Genomic DNA, 26,624 nt, shown 5'->3' on the forward strand with positions numbered 1-26,624 from the left:
AACGTGTGGCTTAATATAGATGATTACTCGCCCGTCTAATCGTAGCAAAATTTTTATTTTTAGATTTTAATTATCAATACATTGAATACATAATCACAAGTACAATATATCTCGGATGTAAATAACGTAAAAATATTTTCACGTTTAGGATCGCTCTAAAATTAATCTAAAATTAACTAAAATTTAAACCTAAATAAACCGTAAAGCGTATTGAAAGCCTATATATATGTCTTCATCGACAGGTTGAAAGATGCGATAACTACAAATTAAATGGCGATATTGATAATAAGAACGTGCAGACTAATAACTGCTGAGTAATCGCGTGTACAAAATATTAATTTTAATATTCTCTTGTTAAAGTTTTCCTCAGAAAACTCGATTTTAACTTAAGCTGAAGGACTTGCGAATATCATCCGTGACAAAATATCCCATTTTGCTCATCTCTTCAACAATTTTCGGATCTTTGATTATGGCTGCGATCCATTTCCAGTAAGGCAGCTCCTCTCTCACACCCCCATATATCTTCGGCAAGTACTGAGGTGAGACGTGTTTGTAGAGACTTTCGTAGTTGTTACCGTGAAAGAATATTTTATTTCGCATATTGCTGTCGAGCAGTGGTTTGAAGACTGCGAAAATCGCATCGAAGACCCACGATTGGTGGAGGATGTGTAACGAGTGTAACCTTACAGGAAACGCGGTTACCATCAGGGACAGCACCATGCTCGCCACCTAAAAGGTGGATTTATCTTATATGTCTCCAATGCTAATGTCTATTAATGCTTCCTTAAATTCGCACATTATATTTAACGCAAATAATACAGATCGTATGGCAAAAAAAAAAGGGAATAATAACAATGTACCTGAGGTGTCACGGTCCACGCGTGTGTCATGGAGATATTCTTAAGATCGAAAATGACGATACCGCCCATGATTTGCTGTCTCGGCTCAAGAATACCAAGCTCGAGAATTCCGACCGTGGCCTTGAAAAGCTCGTCGACAGAACATTTACGTGGATCCCAATTGCCGAGACGGTAAATCAGTAAGCGTCTCCCACATTGAGTTCTGTATGGCGGTACCGTAATTATGTTGTCGTCACCTATGAACCTCATCTCGGACGAGTTCATCTGCTGATGGATCTCCGGATGTTCCTCTTTGAAGTTATAGTAATTCACTATCTATTGCGAAAAAAACTTTTTGAGAGAAATCGACCTTTGAGAGAAACCTCTCGCTCTGCCATTCGAGCGTTACGAAAATGTTTCGTGAGATTTGCATCATAAAATCATCAATTAAAATTCAAATAATTGTTATCGCGCTATTAAGATAAGTGTCGTTTTGTTCGTTAGGTAGATATAGATTATACCATTAATCAATTATTCATTCGACTGCTCTCGGCAATTGCATTTATGAATAGCCCGCTTGTTTCCTTATGCATATGCAAATAGAGAAGTTTATGATCGAATCGTCTTAGAGTTGATTTTGGCAGAGAATTATTTTAAAATTATATCAATTTTTTCGTTTCATTAAAATATTGCGATTACATCATGGTCTTTGATTGAATTATTAAGACCTACTCTGTTAAAAAGCTTTGAATCCTTTCGTTGTGCTTTCACTAGTTCCATTTTCGTAGAATAGTATTTTACCCGTATTTCAAATCTCGAAAGGATCAGTTCACCTTGACACAATTGTGCAACCAACAGGTTTACTTCGTGTTCGCGCTTTACACATTGATGTATTTTCTACTGTTAATTGCCGTCAAAGGTCATAGATAATATATATTATTTTATAGAAATAGGCAACAACTGAAAATAATTAAAAATAATGTTTTTAGCCTATATAGGCCTATACAGAAATATGTTTAATCAATGATTAAAAATCATCATAATATCTAGTAATTCCATTTGAAGAAGTAATTCGTCAATTTTGGCTATATTATACAAGAGCAAAATTCACAACATAATATAAGATGATAGGAGATAAAAGAATAAGGAAAATTTATGTTGAGATTAAATCAATTGGAATTATATTATCTATTCTCAGTAAGAAAGAAACAAATTTCTAGATATAACTGTCGTTGCGAAGTTGCATTGAGTTGATTGATTCTTATGATTGAACATAAACTGTATACGATAAAATTGCCTCATTTTTTTTTAATACCCAGTCTTGCTAATGACCCTAATGATGTAATTCTCTAAAATGAGAATCAATAGTTATGCAGAATTGACTTGTTTATAGCAATCAGAAAAAGATAAATATCACTTACCTACATAATGTCCATAATATTGCAATGCGAACAAAATTTATTATAAAATCTAATATTACAAATTTCCAAATCCATTTATGGTAATTAGCCACATACTTATCATTAAGCTTTGTTTATTAATTCACAATTTTAAATTTCTCAAACAATTTTTTTTAATTCCATACATAAATAATTCCATATATAAATAACATATTTAGAGAGAATATTTGTAAATAAACACCATTGCAGAAAGATTTAAAAGACGAAAATAATATTAAAAATATTTTTAATGTATCTCTAAATAAATTATACGTATATGTTTCATAATTAATTCTAAAACTAGCTCTCTAAAACTATTTGTAAAAGAAATTTTAGTGTTGCTTCTTTTTTGCGTAATAACAGATTTGGTGCTTCAGAGAAGCGTTTATTTCATTTTAATGCTTGAATATTTCAGCGATTCAACAAGTGCTAGGGATTAACAACTATCAGACTTTATTTATTTGGGCAACGTGTTTGATATTATTTTGGCAATACTTATAAAACTGTTATTTAATTACTCGCAAATAATGTATTTAATTTATTTATAGAATATTTACAATACTGACAACAACAAAAATTTTTTATGTATTTCGTAAGTGAGCACTAAATACAACAATAGATAAAACAATAGATTCTTCAAGACTTTTCATCGATATTTATATAACTTATTTTAGGTTTTTCTACGTATAATTTGCATATATAACTTGATTTTTATTTATTTACGCGCATACTCTGTAGATATGCACATAATTAAATTCAACCTTCCATAATCTTCGTTAATCTTTCATAATCTTCTATATGTTTACTATGAAACATGCATATGCATATGTTACATGATCAAGAAAGAATGAGTGATTATTAAATGAAAAATAGCTAATTATTCATGTATGGATCTATAATCATTATAATGTTTTATTAAAAACTTGGTCCGCAAGATATCGCAAATCGCAACAGCGAATACTAATAATTGGTTATTTTTGCACATTTTTCAGCCATAATACCTAAATGCCTTTGAAGTTTTCCATTTCCATTATTTTTCTTTTTATCATTAAACTAACATTCATATTCACATACTTATGCGCGATAAACTGTTATCATCTACTTTACCTGACAAAAAGCACAATGCCGCGAGCATCCCTTTAATAATGAAAGCGTATGTCTTTTTAATCGATTTAAACTGTCCGTTTTATGCTAAATGTCATTGTCAATGTCTATAACTCACCAGTCTATGCGCGCTCTTTGTGTTAAAGTTTCTGGCGCGAAGAAATCTGATGAGAAAATCGTCATCCATCCTGTGTGGTAGACACTCGCCCCTTTCTGCGAAAGAATGCACATATCATAATCTTATTGACGCCAAACAATAGGAGCACTATCATGAATATTTTAATATTTTTACTAATCGGAAAATATCAGAAAATTCTCCCCACTTATAAACTTTTTCACCTCTTATTTATATATTTGCCCAATTAAATTCACTTTAAATTTAATAAACTTCAAAAAAACTAACACATCTTGAATCCAGCATAATTATGATATTTGATGATATGATATTTACAAGCAAAATTACATACATTTGAAAAAAAACATCGATATTATACAGGCAATTGTTACGACAATAAAATTCAAAATTATACAATTATACTTTTCTTCTGACAGAACAATTTACATGTTCGTTTCAGATTAATGCTCCAATTTAAAGTACCATAGATCATGTCGCGGAATTCCTGTAACGTTTGACATTTGACCTCATCGGTCTCTCCTAATTTCCTTCTAGCGTATTCCATGATTTCCGGCGGCGGTTCGCTCAGGTCCAGGCTGATCTGTTCGTCGTCTCTCTGTAATTCATGATCACTTTTGAGCTCCGGCATATCGTCAGCGCACTTGTAAAGTTCTAGATTCTTCTGCCCCTGGTCATCGGCCTTCTGCTTGCCGGGTGCTCTCTGTTTCTCCGAGTCGCCTCCGATCGAAAGACTGTTGCAGTCCTTTGTTACGACCCTCGACGCGACGTCGTTGCCGGTCTTCTCGTTTTCCTGCGGCAGCATAGCACGATAGCACGATTTCGACGGATGATCGATCTACTTTCATCTAAAATCTATCCGGAATCTCTACCAGGCACGGCGTGTCCCTCGACCGAAACACTCGTCGCGAAAAAGCGAAATCGCGCGCTCGATTCACTCGTGGATCGCGCAGTCGCTCGCACAACTATTGGCCGGTCGCCTGTCTCCAGCTTTACCAGATAACCTCCTTCTACCGATATTCATGCACACATACACGTGCGTAGATATATATGCACGCGCGCGCGCGCGCGCGCGCGCGCGTGTGTGTGTGCGTGTGTGTGTGTGTGTAGTCACGCGTCTTGCGCGCTGCCGGTACATGTGCACGTGCAATACAAACAATAATCTCGCGAATCTCTCACGCCGCCTGACTGAATTTTTATGCCTGCAGTGCCAATATTAACCGCGAGAATTGTCCTTGATCAAAGATTACTCAAACCACGCAGTTTCATCCTGAATCTCTGACTTCAAACTTGAAATGCGATTGGCTGATTCAAAACATGACACACCGATGACTGACTGATCGATGACTAATTGAGCAGAGAAAGAACAAAAAAGTATCGCAAACTCTCACTCTCTCTTACTCTACGCGTAAACATAATATATAAATAAAGTTCTAAAGTGTCACAATTTAATTGATTATGCAGGCAGATATCGAAACTGCGCAGATTCAGATAATATGTTTTATCATCATAAGATTTAAAACATCGTGTATAAATAACGCCAATAAATTGTGAATAAATTGTAATAAAAATCTCCACGTGGCATTGCACCCCATTAATATCCTATCATATCAATTGCGAGTATAAATTAATTAATGGATGCGCTTCGAAAAGTGTTTGTCTCGCGAACACACTGTTTTGCACAGTGTATTTCGGAGTATATCATAGAAGCTTGTCTCTTTCCTGTATCGCAATAGACGCGTCGGACATGATAACTGTGTGTTTTCGAGCGAACGTTTCCTTGTCGTTGTCGTACAACACATAGTCACGCCTTCCTCCAGCCTCTACGAAACCGATATCCTGTTTGCGGCGTTCTACTCTTACAGCAATGTCTACCCGCCGCTGTTTTCAATACTGTTCATTTTCTCGGAAACTCTCGCGCGCGAAATGTACGCATAGAATTAAGATCTACCATTAAATACTTCTGTATTGGGACGCGTCTCACGCGTACAGTCAGGACATTCGTGACTTCGCGCGCGGCGACGCGACCGGCATCCTTTTTTCCTCTCTCGGCAAAAAAAAAAAAAAAAAAAGAAAAAAAAAGAAAAACCTAGCGTTACGCAACGGACAATCCGTTGTCCGCCAAGTCGAGTTGACGCGTTACATCAGCGTTAAAAGTATTGTTTCTTCGATCGACGGCTATTTCTGCCTCCTTAAATGGCACCTATTATCTTCACGCACTCGTCGCGAGGGAAGTCCTGTCTATCGAACGCGGGCAATAACGTTGCCGCCGCGTTCAATTAGCGAGATTACAGCACGCGAGTGTAACACGTGAAATATAATTGGATGCACCAACACCGACGTTTCTGCGTCCCGCGTTTGAGGCGCGCGAAGGAGAATAACGTTAATGGAGAATGGACGCGGTTCTCCCGGCGCGGTCTGCGGGGTCGCACTAGCGGATCTTTACTTTCGCCTCGCAGCTGAAAACAACTGTGCCGCCTAGTGAAAGATGCAGCCGCGAGTTCGGCGCGATACTGTTCTCGTTCGGGGGGGGGGGGGAGGGGGTTCCGATCACGGCGATGATGTAACTGGCGCACGTTTCTTTATGCCGGCACATGACCTCGCGGCGGTTTACTTCGCACTGCGCACACTGTCTTTCAAAAAGCCTCCATGCGGGAAGTTAGACGTCTCGGATGGCTATTAGTGCATCTTTGCGTGTCCGAGGCCGTGAGTGGGCTATCGTAATTCGAGGTCGCGATACAGAATTATGGCCGAGATACGGAGATTGTTGCAGCCAGCAATCCCACGTAATTAGGAGAGAAAATTTTGTACTCTTCTTTTTTTTTCTAATTAGTAGACTTAGTTCTTTTAAACTAGCTTTTAATTTTGCACACTCGTCTTATTTAACGCTCCGCGTATCTCTATTTATCGTCTAATATCTTTTGCTTTAATTTGCCTTGATAATGATACATTGTTGATTATCTACATCAGCAATGTATCATTATCAAGGCAAATTAAAGCAAAAGATATTAGATATTTAGACGATATTTTTTTTTCTTTACAAGTATCAGTTTTATCGAATAAATAAAAGTTTAAGTGTTTTGTTAATGATTTAATTTATGAGTCGCGGAAAAGATAAGAGATCCGATAATGATGTCGATAATGATGTTTTTAATATAGAATTTTTTGTAAAAAACAGAATTGAATTATGAATAAAGATTAATATGTAAAAATATATCAATCGTTTAAACGGAGACAGTTTTATCAGTCAATATTCGCGTTTTACGCTTACAACACGTAAAATAAATTATCCGAAATCTCTATGTGGTGCGACTTGCCAAGGTCTAGCGACGACGGCTCACGCGATGCTCTTCAAAGAAAAGTTGCAATGTAAATTCCGATCGTTCTTCTGAGATCTACGAGGTGTCGGCGGAATTATCGAAAGTGTCTAGAATATTTTAACATGCGAATTTTTTCAACGTTACGTCACGAAGTTTACTTGGCGTGCACGTTCATACTGAAGATATCTCGTTATCTATGACATAACGCTATCATTTGTTTGCCGTACGTCATAGCGCGCATGCAAACGAATGCAGAATGTCCGAGTCATTCATTGTGCTGCAACACAGAGAGAGAAAGGCCTCGCGGAAATTGCGACAAAGTAGCAATGCGAGAAGACGCGAGTGTCGTTCGCATGAAAACCGCATGATGCGGAGGAAAAGGAAGACGAAGACGAACCGACGAAGTTGGGTTTCAAGCGATCGGAAGAGGACGAGCACGGAATTGTGACTTCTCCTCGCCTGCTACAAATTACAGCTGGGGGGAAATTATTCAGTGGGGACGCATTGTTAAATATGTCACGGTCACATTATTGCGTTTCTCAGTCTGGCGCTTTCACTGACAACTACGTACGGCTACGGCTATCTCGTGCTTCGCTCGGACAAAGACTTATTCTTCCCTGCGCAGCTCAATAGGCCAATTGTCGCGTGATTATCAACAAATTCCATGAGAAAGTAAAAGAGTGTTGATGATAAATTGAATTTATAAACGATCCTATCGAATGAAGGATCGCGCCGCAAGCATGGAACACTCTCAGCGTGACTCGACAAGAGAATCTAGCTGTGTGAATCCTTGGAAGAAACACGCGTGAATGTACGTGGGAGTCTGCTATAAAATCTTCCTCGAGTATGTACTATAATGGAACACGTGATCGAGCATGAAAGTTCACGTCTAGCCAGTAACGACATAACGACGTTCCGTTGACGTAATCTAAAGTATATGTTATTAATGCTTTTTCTCTCTCTTGATTTCGACGGTATTTCGTCATATGTACGCCAACGGTAATAATATATTTTCCATGTCTAATTGCATGCGCGTTATCGTTAAAGCCTTAGAACTTTTTTTTCCTCGAAACTCTACGAAATTATTCGGTTTCTTATGTTACTATTGCATTTATTTAATGGTAATCACTGCCGAGTCCTGTTCACGAAACATCAAAGAATGCCACATTGTAACGAACTGAAAGTAGACCGGCGCCGTAATAACGTTGCAACATCTAAGAGATATTGCAGGAGATTAACGGACGTGCTTTTGTTTTAGAAAGTTTTATTCTTTTCATCTCAACTTCCTAAGTAATCTTTTGGGAGTCGTAATAAAAATAAAAGTAAATTAAAAGAATTCATTGTTATAACATATAGTATAATTATAACATGAATCATCTGAATTTACTAAATTTATCGCTGTTGATGCCTCAAATTACGATCGATGCATATGCAGCTGTAGAAAATATATGTTAAGAATTTGTGGGATATGGACACAGGTCCTAAAGATGTTCCTAATCAAGCTATCTTGTTTCCTCAGAGAGATCTCTGTTTATTACAAGATTAGAATACCGGTCAAACTTGTAAGGCAGGATCTTTGGCGGTTAATAATCTTTTTTTTTTTAATTTATATATAAACTCAAGTTAATAAGATAATTTATATCTTTAACTACACGTTGTTATTTTTGACGAACTTGAAATATATCGATTTCAAAGCCAAAGTTAAGTCTACCTCTAATAACTTACTGATTATCTCTCTTTTCCCCGATGAAAAATTATTATCGCAAAATTTTTTATATTTCTTATCATGATAAATGTAAAAAGTGATTTTGCCGTTTTTACCCTTGTAATAGTTTTTAACCATCCACTCGTAACACTCTTGCGTGGATCACTCTATTTAAAAATTTAAAAAGATTCTTACCTGTCTGAAAAGGACCGCGAATTCGTCAAGGTCGACCTTTGAAAGTATAATATGCATTTGAATAAGTTCTCTCTTTCAAGATTCGCATTGACTTGTTCGTGATGTAATGCATGTTTTTACATACATCGATCATTATTTTTTGCAAACGAAAAAATTTTAATTATAATGTAAACTGAAATTTTTGTTTCCGATCTTTTCGAAATGAATGATGAAAAATCCGATCTCTGTTAACTTGACTCGAAGCGCCTGTCTATATGCAACTGTGCATAATCGCGTGTAACATGGACTAAACTTCGTACCGGCGTTTTCTATTGAGATTATTGGCCATGAAAAATTTCAATCTTCTCGTTCTTTCAAACTTTTTTTTATTAAGTCTAATATCTAGTTGATCTATAACTGTATCAACTTTCTAACTACATCTTGAAACGTCTTTTACATAATACTGATTTTACGGAGTATTCAAACGGAATAGTAAAATTGTTGATTTAAATTTCTGCCATGCGTAAAACCGTGTTTATCTCGATGAAGATCGTTAGAAAGTTGATCTATAAAAGTCCATGAAAATATTGTTGCGTTATCTCTGTATGTTCAATGTATTAAACCATTTCTCTTTGTTGATAATTATGAGCTTTTACTTTTCCAGTTTGAAAGTGAAATCATCTCATTTTCATTCAAACTTTACAGTAAAACTTTTTATTGTAAGAAATAGTATCTCATCGTATGTAACATCAATCGCTCTCATAATTTAAATCTCAATTATTATTTCTTATATCGTCACAAGAATCAGTTAGAAATTTTATCATGTATTCTCTGTCAAATATTAATATTTATAAAACTGATGTTAACAATTATAAATAATTTTTTCAAATTTTTGTATCAATTACTTAAAATTCTAATAATTAACTATGTATTTGTTTATTGATGATAATTAATTATTTATACATAAGTTTGACAAATTGTTTTGATAACATGTTTGTTTTTGTATGCAAAAAATTTCAAATTGTTCAATATTTCTGTCTCATATGCGTTTGTTATATTTTTTTATAATGACATTAAGCAAGTGCAGAAATAAAAAAATATTGAAAAAAGCAATGTATTCTCAAACGGAAACCTTTTTCTTTTTTATAGGATTGACGTTTGAAACAATAAAACTGATAAATAACTGCAAAAACGTATGTAAATTCAACAATTAAGATTTATTAAGGCTCATAAATATTTATAATTACAACACATGATGTTGTTTGTTTAAAATGGACATCATCTAAAATTGAATACTCATCGTTATATAATGACGAAACATCGATATTACATCATATACACATTGAGCATCGTATTAAAATTAATAAAAATTCCCCTTTTCCTCTCTCTCTCTCTCTCTCTCTCTCTCTCTCTCTCTCTCTCTCTCTCTCTCTAAGTCTCTTGACAGCTCTTTAAATGGAAAAACACAGCGAGTAAAAAGCTTGTCTCTCGCGGAGAGACAAAGTTTCCGACGTTCCCGACGAAATAAAGTCACTAAAAGCTCCTCGGAGTTTCAAATACAAAAATTACGAATTAATTCAGCTAGATTAGCATTGCAATTCACGCTGGATGCTCGACGTAATGACGATGCGATATTTCACGGCCTCGGTTTCGCGAATTCGATTGAACGACGACTCACCGGGTGGCTGCCGAAAACGGTGGGAGCCGAGGTACGATCTTTACGGGACAGCGATCCTATGGGTACTGATCGGTGAATCGTACCATAAGCAACTCTCATGTACTTTCCGACCTCTTCCGCATTTGCGATTCCGGCAGCGAGAAAGTTGCACGACCGCGTACAATCGCCTTTCCACCGAGAGCGATGGAAGGGCCGTCTATTCATGAACTCTCAGCTTCCTGAAGGATTCGCGGAATCTTCCAGGGACCGTTAACCGGCAACGGCGTCGGACACGGTGTTTCTGGTCCGACATCGCGTTGCTTTGCATGTCGCCGATAAGATCGAACGTTTGAATTGATACATCTATCTTTCTCTTTTTTGCAAAGCTAATGTCAAACTTGTAAAATCGCTGACCTATGATTAGCAGAATCAAGTGGCAGTCATGTCAAGACTAGAATTTGATAAAAAGATAAAAATCGTCTTGTTATGAATTACAAGAGGTTGAAACTGCGTTAATATCAGATCAAGATTGTGCTTTAATAATACATTAAAGATGATCGATGAACTCTGCAGCTTCTATTATGCGACTAATATAATTAATATGTCGCAGAGGTAGCGGTGAGTCTCGCCAGCGTTATTAGGCGTAAGCAATCGATTGTAATACGAGATTATTTCATTAATTTCTGTCGTAATGAAACTTGTGATATGGATGTACGTATATATATGATCATAAATTATATTATATTAATTTACGTAAACTGTACGTATGATACATATAGTAAATTAGATATTAATTCATGATATAGCTCATGCTCTCCGTAATCCGAATTAATTAACGCAAGATCATATCCGGATTCTCGACTTGGGTTATCGGATTTGACAGAGGTAATTATATTTTTATAGAACTATAAAAGATTGACATATCAGACGTGACGTTTATAAATAATGATATCTACACGAACTGAAACAACGATTTTCCTCGAGCGTCAATCTCGAGTTGTTTACAAAATTTTAATTGCTGTTAATCTATGGGGATTTGATAAACTTCAATTTTAGTGGTCTATCTAGTATTGTCTCAGAAAAGACAGAAGAAAAAGCTATACGTGATCACCTTTTAGGTCATATATCAATCATATTCGAGATTACCCGCAACTTGCATCGTCACTTCATGCATTACCACACACGGAGACTTCAATATCGCAGTCCATAAAAATTACTGATCGTTTCGTTACGCTCCGCATCAGCCGGGAGAATGTGCCATTAGTGAACAGCGGGGTGATTATAAAAATCGGCGCCTGGGAGGCGAATGAACAGTTTCTATATTTTAATTAAAATGTGTTTTCTTTTTCAACTTAATGACATTTCTTGCAGTAATAAATAATAGGGGTTGTTCTATTGTCATCAATCGTGCTATCGTCCACCTTAACACGCAGCGGTGATTTTACTTGCAAATTTTTATGTCCACGATTTATGTCTACGATTGCTCATAAATAATTATAATATAAAGAAGAGAGAAAAACTCTAGAGAACAGAGAGAGGGAGCTCGAGTGAAAAAGAAAAGTTGTAAATCCATGATAAACATAAACACGAAATAAACATATTTAAATATGTTTTAAATTTATAGAGCAATTTATAGAGAATTTCGAAGTAAATCGGCGAAAACACGTTTCAGGTAAAGGAAGGTTTCAGGTAAGAAACACGTTTCTGGTAAAGGAAACTTTTAGTTATTCGAGACGAGATGACGAGAGTGCTAAGGTCAATAGATTATTTACAATTCATATTTGAAGAGTAATCTGTCTAAGAAATTGATGCGAAACGCTTTTCGCTTGAATTGAATGGTTTCTATTGAAAAACGTTAGTAACAGCTACTATATCAATTCGTTTCGCAGTGATTATTATTAGAATGCAGCAGGAAGTATGAAGTGTCTTCGATTGCGCGACGACCACCATGGATCGTGTTACTTTCTAACGACAATATTATCGGCTCGATGATCGTCGATTTGACTATCAATCATGACGAAATCTGAAAGAAATCAAGAAGTAAATTATTGGTGATGTTTTATCTGTCGGCTTCACCCGTCGATCATGGTCGCGTCTGTAAATGTGTTTTTAAATTACTTTTTTAGAACTCCTAACATACACTTTATATCATTTGTATTTACGTCAATATCAGCCAGATCACCTCGAGGAGAACTGAATATGTCGCGAGATCGAGCGATCGACCGAGCAAGAAGATATTATTATGTCAGGGACTATGCATTAATCGTCAAAGCAGATTGGAGCTCAGTCGTATTCATTCATTTGGACAGAATTCCGCTCCTCCATTGTGTATGCAAATACGTTCTTAAGCTAACATATAGATTATACTTCCATCAGCGAATCCTATTGGCGAAGATTACGCGTTTCGTCCGAGTCGCATTTCTGTTTCCGGTCCGGTAGAAAATTGATTATTTTTTTATCTTCGATTACAAGATGGAATTAAGTATAAAGTATCCTCTTATCTCGTTTCATCTGAGATCATCCCATACATTCATTTTCCATTATTCCGGGGAAGTGGGAGGGAGGGATGAAGCCTCACGGTAATAGCTCTTCGAGGACTAAATCTTGCATTACAACAGAATCGCTGTATTACGAGAGGATTATGAGGAAGAGATGGAATTAAGATGTAACGAGCTCGCACAATTATTTCTGTCACGCAGACACACATAGTTGGTACCCGCGAGTTAACTTAATGGAGGAGTAACGGAGAAGTTTCGTAACGAGAGATTCACAAAAGAGATAGCACCATCTTCGTTACCTATCATCTAAGATAGCTCGGATAGCTTCCTTAAGAGTACTAACTATTGAACTCTCATCGTTAGAGAAAGGCAGTGGAGAAAGATTTGTGCAATCTTGTTGATTGCCAGGCGAATGATGAGTCTGAAGAGATACGTTTGTACAACTGTTTTTCTCTCTTCCTCTATAAATAATCCAAATCATTTGCTGGAGAATTAGATAGGAGCTAATTTTTTAGAAAACGTGCAGGGAGATATCATAATTCATATTTATCGAGAAGAAGTGTTTTCGACGAGAGAGAAGTTTTCCATGCAAAATCAATTTCCCGGAAGACGTTATTATCCGTCCAGCTTCTGATGTGACTTCTGATATCGCGATTGAAAGCCATTCAGCTGTGGCTCACAACGGCCGTTTAAAGCGCTTATGCAATTCCCACGCATGAACTCTCACTAAACGATGCAAAGACCATCAGGCAGCTACACCCGTAGAAAGGGAAATCGTCGCTTGGCCAGGTAAAACTAAATTTATCCGAAGTCGGAAGTGTGCCTGAACATGCAACTATAGCAATAGTATAACTACCTACACGTGCGCGCGCACACACACATCACACATAGAAAACACGAGAAATTATGCAGAATCGTGAACACGATGTATACATATATACGCATACGTAAATCCGCATATCAAAACAGAGCCTTTCTTCATTACGTAAGAACAGATAAGTTTCCACTCAATAATTCGATTGGTTGTTTATCATTGCCGGATCAATGTTCGATATATAATATGCGAAAATCTGTGTTTCCCTTTTATATATATCAATAACCTTTGAAACTTATCGATATCAGGACATAATAATATGTGCGTGTTTTGGTTTTTGATTTTCAATTTTACTAACATATTTAGAAAAATTTTAATAACTAGATTACATTTAGAAAAGATTGTTAATACGCACACACACACATATATATATATATATATATATAAAACAAATGTATATATCAATATAATTAGTTATATATATATATATATATATATATATATATATATATATATTAATTGGTTAATATTTTATTGTAATATATATAAATATAAATGTCGTTTTTGCAATGGCTTGTAATCTGCGCAGTATCTGTACATAATAAGCAAAAAATGGAAACTTATTTAGCAACAAAAATCAATATATAACAGATATATCTTTATCTATTTTTAAATAAGTTTTTAGATTATATTGATTATTGTTAAGTCATTATTATCATAACTAATTATTAGTTATGATAATAACTATTCAGCTGATATTTTTTTATTATTAAACTGGTTTTAATATTTTTCTTGTAAATTCTAATTCTTCAGATTATAAATCATTGTGAGAAAAAAATTTAATCTTGATATCCTTTATGCATTTTAATGTTTGTAAAAACTTTAAGACTTTGGAATCTAATTATATACCTGTGGCTGTTATTCTAGACGGAAAATCCAAGAAACGTAACGATGGAATATTTATAGTTCGAAAAATAATTTGTTCTAACATATTAAAAAATATAATTAATTTTTAACAAATCAATTATATAACAAAATTAAAAGCATATGACAGCTTATATTATAAAACGTATATTGAGACACTCAAGTCATGTGTCTTTTTTAAAAATAGATGCAAATATTTAATATGTATTTCTCAATAAAAGAAACTTCATACGAAACTTCCGCATTAATACTTCTAATCAAAATAAATAAAATTACAAATTTAGCTGATTATTGATTATACATCATTACTATACACTATCTTTTTATTGATTTCATTGTAAATATTAATATGAAGACAAAATACATTATGTTAGTTATGTTAGTATACAACGTTATGTTAACATAATGTAAACTGACGAGAAACAGAGTTGAGAGTTACATAAACAGATTTAATGAAATTAGTCTCTTTATGTCACACAAACGTCATGATATAAATTTCTTGATACTCTTTTATAGAAGAAATGCATTTATCTTTATCATGTTATTTAATTCAGATTAACATTCAAAATGCAAATAAGATATGTGATTATTATACTTTTACGCATTAAATTTAGATGAAAATTAAGCAAGAAATAAATGACAATAAAATTTAAATAATTATTAATTATATATTTGTATGTATAATGTTTTAATTATAATATATTTATACGTATAACATTTACACAAAATAATAATAAAACATGTTTTATGATTAATCCATTTTTCCATTAATTTTTTCATTAATCTATTTATAACAATATTTGAAGCTTGACAAGATTCATCATCCAGCATTTCTATATAATCGAGAAGTTAGCTTTAATTATTTGACAGCGTTTTGAGATACTTATTCTAAAGTGAAATTTCAACTTTAATACTTTAGCTTTAATTTAACAATCAGCCGAAATAATATTACCTTTTATTTGTATATTCATATATTTATTTATTTATTTTATTCTTTTATGGTTGGGAAGATAGAGTAATATAGAGAGAATAAACTTTGAAAGACAAGAGAATAATATTTCTTGTCCTGTATCTATAAGAACGGAAATAGCTTGGAGGTAACTTTGTAAGCAAATATCCATTAAAAACGCGTGCATCTATTCTTTACGCTTTGTTTTTTGTCGTTAATTATTTTCTTGCATCCTGCTGACGCGCGCGGACGCGTTGCGAAAACGTGCGCATTACACTTAAAGGAAAACAAAAAATCGATTTGACTCAGCGTAAATCATTTGCAATTTACAAAACTCTTGCAAATGTTTTTTAAATTACTTTAAAGAGATAAATAATAAATTCTGACAATATATGGCAAAAGCAGTTACTTCTCGTTTTTTATTTTTTTAGAATCAAATTTCATATAACGATTTTTACATAACTAATATTAATTTATTAATCTTACAGTTTACAAATTTGAATAAGCTATATGTCTTTTAATTATTCAAATGATTATAATGCAATGTTGTATTACTTATGTATCATCATTGTCGCAAATTGTATTCACATTGCAAAAATTACGCTTATAATCACATATTTTTGCATAAATTTTGGGAAATTGTAATAATATATGTATTTTTTATGCAAAAAATGTTAAAAAAAGATCCAGCAAAAACATTCGCGAATAAAATCATTTACATATTCAACAGCAATTAAAAATAAATGAGAATAAAAATCATTTGATTAAAGTTATTAGACTCATCTAATGATATACGTGCAAGTAATTTTTTATTAGTCTGGAAATTTTTTTATGATTTCTCGAGAATGTATCTTTGAAATTACATTACATCTTCAATAATAATTTCAATAATTAAAGCAAAGAATTTTTAAAACGGCAGCAAAAGAATATTTTTAGAATTAAGCGCAACATCGAACTTTAATCGAGAAAATTTGTCAACCGACTTTCATGTTCAGCAAACACATAGCAAAATATATTCTCAGTATGTCAAGCGACCGGAAATCCTCCAAAGATACGTCACATCATCCTATTAAAAAATTATATTTTAATTATCTTAAATACAATGTATTTAACACATTATATTATATATATATATATATATATATATATATATATATATACAGCATTTTTTTTACACACTGGATTTTAACAATAAATTCTCTTTTAATTTTTTTTTATTCTTTTAGCAAAAATATCGATAAAGAATATTTATCATGATTTTCAGTTTAAAAAATAATACGGAATGGAATAAAGAAACATCTTCTATGTACGATTGGGAAAATCATAAATCACGAATAAAATAAACGGTAGAATTTTTGAATTTTACAAAGAGAAAAGTGCGAAGGCGATAATTGAACATGTTTTATATGAGTGTGAGATTAAGACAATAGGATACAATCTTCATATTTTTCTATCTGAATTATGTGTATAGGTAATTAAAACATTTTAAATCATGTGGTGGGGACAAAACGATACGAGGCTTAATATGACAACATTCTTCCCACTGACGGCGGAAGGGGTTCATTAAAACTCGAACTTCGCATTGGTTTATATAAGCACGCGACGATTCTAACGTATTCCATTGACGGAGTGCAGTTCATTTTGTGAAAATCTTCCGTCCAGTTAGTGCCAAGTTCGGTTCATCAATTCGATCGCGCTCCTCATGTGATTGATTTCTAACAAGTCGGATAGACAGATCGCAGCTCGACAAAATGACTCAGGCCTCAAAAGGTGCGAAACTTTATCATCATTAATCATAGAATCTTGTGTAACGTGTGACGAAAATATATTTCTTTAGATGTGTTTGTTCCTACTTCGTGAATCCGTGGACGTGCGTTTCACGTTGTAATATTTAAAATTTATGACATTAAGGTTACAAGTAATAACTATGAAAGATTGACATTGTGTTGTGAACTGGCGAAGATGTTCTAACACAAGATTTTATTATTAATATTACATTGTTATATTTATAGGATGTATTTTTTTATAGAAAGATTGTTCTACTACTTATCTATTTTTACAAAAGATTTCACACGCATATATATACGTATAATGTATATATATATATATATATATATATATATATATATATATATATATATCATGGTTGCATTGTATTATTAACCACATATTAATTTATTCATAAAATGATTAAAGATTATGCTGACTAAGGAAATGCTATGCTAACTTATTCAGGTTTTTTTAATGGTATTGTATTTTAATTTTTTTTTTACTGCTGTTTTGCAATGAACATCAATCGCGATGATCATAAAAGTTTTTTTACATAGTCTTTAATATAAATGACTTTCAATATTTTAGCGAAATAATATTCAATTCTCAACATGCCGACACTTTATTTGACACACTTTCTTCAAAATCTTCAATTTCAATTTTGATAAAAAAATATTTTCTCTTTGAAAGATATTTTGCTGCTTGATGGCTTGATGCGAAAACAAATAAAAGCTTAATATAGGTGAGTTTATTCGTCGATTATTCGTCGATCGAATATGCTCGCGATATACCATAATCAAAATTGAATATTTACATATGACGTATCCCTATCATTCAATTAATTGGCCGTAGCATACGTCGTCGAACTAATTATCATCTTATCTTCATTTTGACGCATTCCTAGTGCATTCTGTTTATTGTCACGGCGATATTTAATAGCGAGCGGCATATAATAAAAATTATATGTCAGTCACATTCGCGTGCAGACGGCGGAGTCGACGTGCGCTCGTGAAAAATCAACGGCTACCTGCCTACCTTCTTGACCCTGAAGACTACGACGTATAAGAGAGGACGATGCGATGCCAGTCGCATTTTCGAGCGTTTTTCGATGCCGCTCGGATCGTCCGGAACGCCGAGCATCCGTGATCAATTTCGTGTAACATTTTCAAAGATTCACGCTTTATCTTCACGTTCCTGTTGGCTGATAGTGTGAGAAACCGCCCACTGCATCATGGCACCGTTGCCGGAAAGTGAGTACAAAATCGTTTTCTTGAACGAAAACGAGCGTATACGCGATAACACAGCTTAAATTCCTCTTCGCCGAGCGAACCTTGCATTTTTCTAAAAAAAAAAAAAAAAAAAAAAAAAAATCAACGTCTTATAAAAAAAAAAATAATAGCACATCACTTGCGCGTCGAGAGGTCGGCTTGCACAAGATACAGATCTTATTGTAACGTTAGTCGTAACGCGTAAAACGGACGAAGCTACGGCTCGCATCGTGATATAATACGGTTATGATTTGAACGAATTGAAAAATCGAACTAGGGCCGAATACCGATATCACATTGTATCAACTTTCTAAGCTTCAATCTACGTCCGTATAAGACTGGTGAACGGTCGAATACCATTCACATTTTCATTCGTTCTCCAAACGCGCGTTTCAGTTGTGTACAGGAACATTTGGTCCTTTTACTTATTTTGATCCTTGCTCTTCATTCACGAACCTATCTAAAAATTCACGTGCCATCACATCAAACGTGAGTAGATCTTGCTTGATCGTTTTCGCGAAGAAATATCTTTAACTATCGATATCAGTGACATTCCTCGCGATACACAATAGTTTAGCTTGTGAAATCACATCAATAGTTTAGCTTGTGAAAATATTGTGAAATCGTGCTCTTTAAATTGGCATTAATCATCGATCCTAATTTCGTTAGATAACTTTCATTGTTTACAAATCTGTCATTTCGTTGCAACATGCATTTAATTAATTATTTATTAAGTCACCTGCCTTGAGCAAGCGAGACAGAAATTCTTACGTAACAACGAAATTCGTCAGAGATGCATTTTTGCAATCTTAAAGTTGCGTTGAATGCTTTATTGCACAATGCGTTATTATGGTGACTTATATAACTTGCGTTTAATATTTTTTCTGATGTTTGTGTTCTGATGTTTTAAAAATATTTTATGAAATTTGTATAAAATTTTGTATAAAATTTAAAAACTTTTTATGAATTTTATGCAAGGCTTCTCATAACATTAAAATATATAAAATATATAAAAAAAAGAAAAAAAATATTGTATTAAACATAAGGCATTTAACATTCATTTCTTAATATTCTGAATCTGTATACTGAGCAGTTCGATCATCATACATTACGTAAAGGCACAAAAAGTGTTTACATCTTTGCATAGATATACAGAATTAAAGATAAGTTTTTTGCATAAGCAATTTCATAAATCTTTTTTAAGAAGGATAACTAAAAAAAATAATTCTGCGAAAAATTTCTGATTAATTAAATTGTTGTTTAACACGGCCAAGTATCAGGAATTATTAGAGCGAAGTAGTATCATAACGGTTAAGGATACGTCTTATCATAAACCGCTTGCGTTTCTCATCTCTCGCTACTTTCTTGAGAATTCCTCCATTTGGCTTTTCTAGCAAACTACATGATTTTTTGCGCTCGTTCTTTGATCATCTTTTTCCGGATCCAACGAACTAGTTGTACAGATAACGAGATTTTCTTTTAAATGCTCCTCTCTGTTATTATCCGAGATTTGTTACACGTGAAGATCTTATACCTTAGAACTCGCTCAGAAAAATTTATTTCCTGTCTCGTAAAAATACAAAAATATAAAATGTATATTGGTATCATAAGCTTATCATAATGTATAATAAGCTTATTATATCATTAATATATGCGTAAAAATTAAATTAGACTTTAAAATAATATTATTAAAGTCGATGATTTGTCAGTTAATAAAATTAAAGTTAAGAATTATTTTAGCGATTTTACAGGTATTTAAAAAGTTGATTAAGCACAGATCTAAAAATAATATATTTAATTACGTATATGAACATAAACATGATATTATGCAAAAACTTTAAATATAAATTTTAATATCAATTTTAATATAATTAATTTATTGATCTAAAATTATTTTCGAATTTGAACAACTTTTTCATAATCGTTTTGATATATCATTTTGATATATTTTACAAATATATCAATGTTTTTCCGGTAGAAAATTTATATAGTTGCATTTGGTATATATTTGTACTCTAAAAACTAGTTTTGTGGTTTAAAACAGGTCCTGATCCCACGAAGCAATCTTTCCATAACCGTGACCCGGATTACGATATATAAACGACGCTCTTTGTCGAATCACTTCAAGGTGATATCCCTTCAAAAGTTTAGCCATTTATCAGGAAATAGAATCTCTTGAATAGCCTATCGATGATTTAAAAATGTAAAAATATTCGTTTTATTAAACGTTTTGTATTTATTTATATAACTCGAATGAATTTAACTTTAAATGAGTTTCTTAACATTTAAAGAAACTAATGAGAAGCCAACGAATCCTTAATTAAAAATTTATAGTTTACATTAAATATACTCGTGTACTTATATTACACGGACAAATGTGTCTCATAAAAAGTAAGAGATAAATAAGAAAATTATACATTATTCATTGTCAGTCAGAAAGGTGATGGTGTAACTTTTCAGTTATGTCATCTGTGTCTGTACTTTATACGGCGAGACTGAGCTCAGCTATGTTATGCAATTTGGTACAATTTCTGTGAATAAAATAACGCACGCGGTTTGTTTCTCTTATATTTACGTGAAAGTAAAATCAACAATTACGCGATTAACAGCGTGATAAAATATTATCATTATATAATCTTATTTATTATTACAAGTTGCGATAAAGTTCAGAGTAAAAGTGAGTAAAGTGACATCGTAACACGCGAGATCTTAGAAATGATTTTACATTTAAAGTGGACCTCATTATTACGAACTTACTCCACGCTTTCTCTGAATGTTTCATACGGCTTCTCTGAAATCTCGATAGGGCATTTTGATGCGACTTGAATAGTTGCCGGCGACTTCGCTTTTAAGGAACGAACATTTTTTAAGAGCCTTACGAGCACGTCGCCGGTTGATTCGAGAGAGAAGTCATCAGCATCGCATTTCCCGTTGGCCGGATGTGGCTTCATGGCGCATTACGCGCGAAGAAATATTTGACGTTCCATTTATGGCACACCTTTATTTTGCAGACATACTCCTTCCTACACTTCCTGCCTTATTTAATTACAATTTTCACGATTCACCACAAACGCAATATTTTCCACTAATCTCAAGTTTGCGTCCATAAAGGCGTGAATGTCAAACGGTAAATAAATGATTTTCTGCAGACTCTCTCTCTCTCTCTCTCTCATATCTTCTTGCGAAGATATCGCGACTATGAAAAAGCATTTCTCTAGTTATCTGCTTTTGCAGATAAAATAATTATTTATTATTCTCTTTCGCGAAATTTGATAACTCTTTATGTATAAAAAAGATTACTTAATATAATATAATTATAAAAATTATTTTCCATAATTTTATTCGCATTACGTGATTGGATTATATTATAAAAAAATAACATAACAATTTTTGTCAAAAGTATTATTAAATTGACAGAGAGAGAGAGAGAGAGAGAGAGAGAGAGAGAGAGAGAGAGAGAGAAAGAGAGAGAGATTTTATTTTTATGGCAAAATTATTCTTTTATAATGCTTGTCGAACTGTTTTTTGATACGAGTTATTTCGATACAGAAATTGGCGCCAGCGGAAATAACTAATTTACTTACATAGTCGCCAATACATGCGCTTTTCGCAATCCGTGAAACGATGTTTTGGTCGACTGCCAGTTGTTTATAAAACCAATAGTCGTCCCGAAAGCGTGGTAAAATGGACTTAAGTACACTCGCGATTGCCAATGAGTAGAAAACAGTGAAAGGGAAACATCTAGAGGAACACTTCTTCATTTTTGCATCGTTTAAACATACTTATTTATAAGATGGAGATTACATTCATTGAACTATTTTTGGATTATTCTTTCACCGAATGTTTTTTCTTTTTCTTTAAAATAGCTTCAATTTGACTATCAATATAATTGTATAATTAATTCTTATATAATTAATTTTTAATGTGTACTTAAAATCAATCAGAAAAAGAAGAATGATGTTGAGTCAACAACAATATAATTAAAAATAATCTTATTAAGAATTCAATGAGTAATGAAAGAAATATATATGCATTTATTTATTTTATTAATACCGTTGAGACAATAAGTTTATTTTTAATTACACTTGATGTTGTTGTTCAATTTTTTTTCGTGACTGAGAAATAATTTAATATTCTTTATTTGCATCTCTCGAAATTTTTTTCGCCGAAGTTTCTTCCTCTTCAATGATTCACGATTCAAAGATTACATCGACATCTTGACGTTTTTCATTAAAGAAGAAATGTGTGGTTTTAGGTCTTCCTATATCGAGTATTGTATGTAAAAGATCGATATGCCATTAAAGCAGAAGTACCTCATAATTTCGCGGAAGACGAAGCACCTAATTTCGAACTTGAAACGCAGTTTACCGTGGCGTGCTTCGCATAACAAACCTGCCAGCCTGTATTTTATGTTTTTTCTTAACAAGTATCGAAAATATATCTTGTTATTGCCGCGCGTAAAAAGAAAAACAGGAACGCGATAATTCTTAGCAAATTTTACAAATTAAATTACATATAATTCAAAAGCTAATTGTTATCTTTTGCTAATTGTTATCCTCACACATTTTGCTGGATAACGTATCGGAAGACTGTGTGAAAATCGCTGCGCAAATAATACCGATGACTCTTCGTTCCTTCTGTTTTTGATTTTTAATCGCGCTTTACGTAATTCACATCGCATGCGGAAAAATCGAAGAATCGAGAAATGACTATTTCTTTCGGCGAGTATAATTTTCGCGTGTTAACATTTTGTGAAAATTAATGTTGGCATTTTCCGCTTTTATCGATTTGCAACGTAAGTATACAACCTCATAATTAATTCCCACGCGCGATCAAGATTCTGAGCTAATTCGCGCTTCGCGTCGCGCGTCGCGGGAAACAAAGACGGTCTCGCGTGCTACCGCGAAATTATCCCGCCATGCCGGCATAGCCGTTGCATAATTGCATCCTGCAAAATCGCGCAAGTTCAGGCACAACGGGTGTAACGGTGTAACGGGCGCATTGTGTTTTCTTACACCGTTCCCCCCCCCGTTATCATATCTGATATTATTTTTCGTAATACGTTACGCGCTTACCGCAGATGTATGGTTCGGTAGTCGCTTCGGTATTCGCAAGTTGCATCAGACGCAGATAAAGTAAAAATGCGTTACACTCACGCGCATACACTTAGTGTAAAACACGATAAGGCGCGTACAGTTGACAGGAGAACCCACAATAATGAACTAACTCGTTTGCGCTAAGGATAGCAGTACGTCAACGAAGTGTAGTGAAGAGCATATAAGCGCGTGTGTATGCATCATTATGTTCTGACATACATATCGATCGTTGTAACGACGAATAGTTGTTTACGAGTTTGTCAAAACATCGCGAACTTACTTTGCGTAAGTAAAATGATGAATCGACATCACAATCGATATATGTATAAGTTGAGTGTAAATTGAATAGAAGAGAATATAATACCAGTAATATTCGATAAAGCAGACGCCTTTTTTGGCGTCTATCTTTGAATTTATATAATATTTAATTGTATATTTTTGAAATAATAATTTTAATTTATATCAATTAAAAAAATAAAAAAATTATCAGATACGTCACGGATTCTATTGCCGATTTAGTTTATTGTCGCATTAAAGTGAATTGGTTTCTACATTTTTTAAAAGTTCTTATAATCGATATCCCTTTGAAGAGATGGAGAGACGAAAGAGTGGAAAGTTATATAAAAATTTGCTAAAAGTTTCATTACTTTCCTTTCAGTTGTAGAATCGAGATTTTTAACGTTCGTTCTTTTCCAAAGTTATTAATATGCATCACGTATATCGTAATAATAATGATAAAATTATTATTGCGCACAATAGTATCTGAAAAATGTTATATCAGCAAACAATAATTACGCCACTTCCTTGACACGTTCGTCATATCTTCTTGTAGCTTTACCGATAGCTTTCAACTTAACAATCAAGGACTCTTTACAGTCAAGGGCATGGGTCGAGGATACGTAATGGAATTATACTAAGTAATTAGCATACACGGCACACTGGTGGAATAAATTTGATTTTTTGGTTAGTCATTACGAAGAATTAAACCGATGAGTGTCAATTAGACAAAATTCATAAATCATTAATCATTAATCGCATTCTTCGTCATACTTTTTTTACTTAAACTTAAACTCACATAATGTACATGCAAATTTGTTTTACACAGTAATAAATTAATATGATAGAAGTAATTATTTTTAATGCATTCTGCTAGCTTCATATTTGCTCTGAAAAAAATTCTATTAACCCGATGTAATATTTACATCGGTAGATTATACAATACAAATAAAGTGTAGTGTAGTTGTCGGAGAGCTCGGAATATAATTCTTCGACCACAGAATGACTCTTTCGAATGTTTCCGATAACGTAGCTGAGTCACGTTTTCAACGATTGTCCCCGCAAAACGTGACGTGCCAACGAGGATTTTTATTCTGCAGTCTCTGGATTGGCTGCATTACTCATTGCATTCGTAATATAATAATTAGCGATTGCCCTCACAAGAAATAAGACTTGTCTCTTTCATCGATTTAGACAGTGAATTAACAGTATCGCTCGATTCCTTGCGAGGTTCGGTTGTTATCCATTGTAAAATCATTATTTCCGCCATCGCGAAATCATTATTTCTGTGATATTAATATATACATCACGTTAACGTATTAGTGATTATTGTATATTCAAAATATATTATAAACAGTAGGCGATCCAGTTTAACATTTTAAATGAAATGCATATGACATAAAAGCCCGAACCGAAATAAAGTTTTAATAAAATAAATTTAATCATTTATATTGTTACTTTTTATACTTTAACCGACATAATATAGAGACAATAGTATCTGTAAAATTTTCCTTTTACATTATCCAGTACCATTGAAGTTTAATTTAACTTATTAACGGATTATTATCAATTATCTATTTATTTAATTTTACTTGTTATTAGATTATCATGCGTGTTTTTATTGTTACGAATATTTATTATTATTATTAGAGAATACTTAAAAAAAAATTCAATAAACTTTTTGACTAAAAATCGGGATATTCAATTTTTAACATATTACATTTTCAGATATCATGTTATCGGACCTCACCGAAGTGCCGTTCATACAGATTGGCGACTTTAAGCTAGAGTTTGAGCTGGGTCCTCCTAGTGCGGAATTGCAAGAAGTTGCCAGGAAGGAGCTCAGAGAGACTCCTGAAAGACAAAAGGAGGCGATGAAGCAACTGCAACAATTATTAAAAGGTAATTCTGATAAATTAACATAAAAATTATAAAATACAAAATGAAAAATATGAATTGAAATATAAAATGTAACATAAATATTGAGTTAAATGCTTTCGCTTCTTAAAATGTTTAAATAAATCGTAATCGATCTCTTCTTTTTCAATTTCTCGTATATGTTTAAAATAAAATTTTCTTCGTTGTTTGACAGAGGAAGTAGATCTGAAATGTCCATTGGACAACGAGGTCTGGCTGATAAGGTTCTTAAGGCCTTGCAAATATTATCCTGAATCGTCACGCAATCTCATCAAGCAGTACTATAATTTTAAAGTGAAGCACTCGTCCATATACGACAACCTAAAGCCGAGCAGAGAGAAAAATATTTTCGAGCAGAACATCCTGACCGTCCTGCCTAATCGCGACCAGTACGGCCGACGTATATTAATAATTGAACTTGGCAAGAAGTGGAAGCACAACAAATGCAGCCTTGACGAAGTCTACAAAGGATGCGTATTGTACTTAGAGGCTGCCATGCTGGAGCCGAGCACGCAAATTGCCGGCGCGATCGTCATCTTTGACATGGACGGTCTTACTCTGCAACAAGCTTGGCAATTTACCCCGCCGTTCGCCAAGAGGATAGTCGATTTGCTTCAAGATGCGATGCCCGTGAGAATCAAGAACATACATATTGTGAATCAACCGTATGTGTTTAACATGGTGTTTGCTCTGTTCAAACCGTTCCTAAAGGAAAAGTTGAAGAATAGAGTAAGTGTACTA

General features: G+C 33.6%; 2 protein-coding genes across 9 annotated transcripts in view; one reads left to right on the forward strand and one right to left on the reverse strand.

Moving 5' to 3' along the window:
- LOC105427821 (alpha-tocopherol transfer protein-like) overlaps window positions 1-26,624 on the forward strand; it is a 30,402-nt gene that overhangs the window by 2,547 nt on the left and 1,231 nt on the right. The window contains exons 1-4 of one of the 4 annotated variants that reach the window (XM_011639763.3): window positions 17,167-17,326; window positions 18,313-18,576; window positions 25,695-25,868; window positions 26,059-26,612. In XM_011639763.3, the coding sequence (XP_011638065.2) occupies window positions 18,558-18,576; window positions 25,695-25,868; window positions 26,059-26,612 (747 nt within the window). In that variant the 5' untranslated portion in view covers window positions 17,167-17,326; window positions 18,313-18,557. Of the gene's footprint in view, window positions 1-17,158; window positions 17,327-18,312; window positions 18,577-23,823; window positions 23,976-25,694; window positions 25,869-26,058; window positions 26,613-26,624 lie in introns of those variants that run through there. The other 3 variants (XM_011639764.3, XM_011639766.2, XM_011639765.3) reach the window with 3 other exon arrangements.
- LOC105427822 (alpha-tocopherol transfer protein) lies at window positions 37-23,771 on the reverse strand. Of its 5 annotated transcripts, none has more exons than XM_011639770.2 (5): window positions 23,751-23,771; window positions 3,981-4,308; window positions 3,501-3,595; window positions 861-1,175; window positions 37-729 (listed from the first exon to the last, which is right to left on the reverse strand). In XM_011639770.2, exons 1-5 carry the CDS (start codon window positions 23,754-23,756, stop codon window positions 382-384), a joined length of 1,092 nt encoding a protein of 363 aa, XP_011638072.2. In that variant the 5' UTR covers window positions 23,757-23,771; the 3' UTR covers window positions 37-381. The 5 variants fall into 5 exon arrangements, with proteins under 5 accessions (XP_011638072.2, XP_088930714.1, XP_011638071.2 ...); XM_089074588.1 differs by lacking the exon at window positions 23,751-23,771 and adding an exon at window positions 22,179-22,370; XM_011639769.2 differs by lacking the exon at window positions 23,751-23,771 and adding an exon at window positions 10,393-10,600.

This window comes from Pogonomyrmex barbatus, unplaced genomic scaffold (assembly GCF_055798465.1).
Source record: "Pogonomyrmex barbatus isolate J1 unplaced genomic scaffold, ASM5579846v1 scaffold17, whole genome shotgun sequence".
NCBI lineage: Eukaryota > Metazoa > Arthropoda > Insecta > Hymenoptera > Formicidae > Pogonomyrmex > Pogonomyrmex barbatus.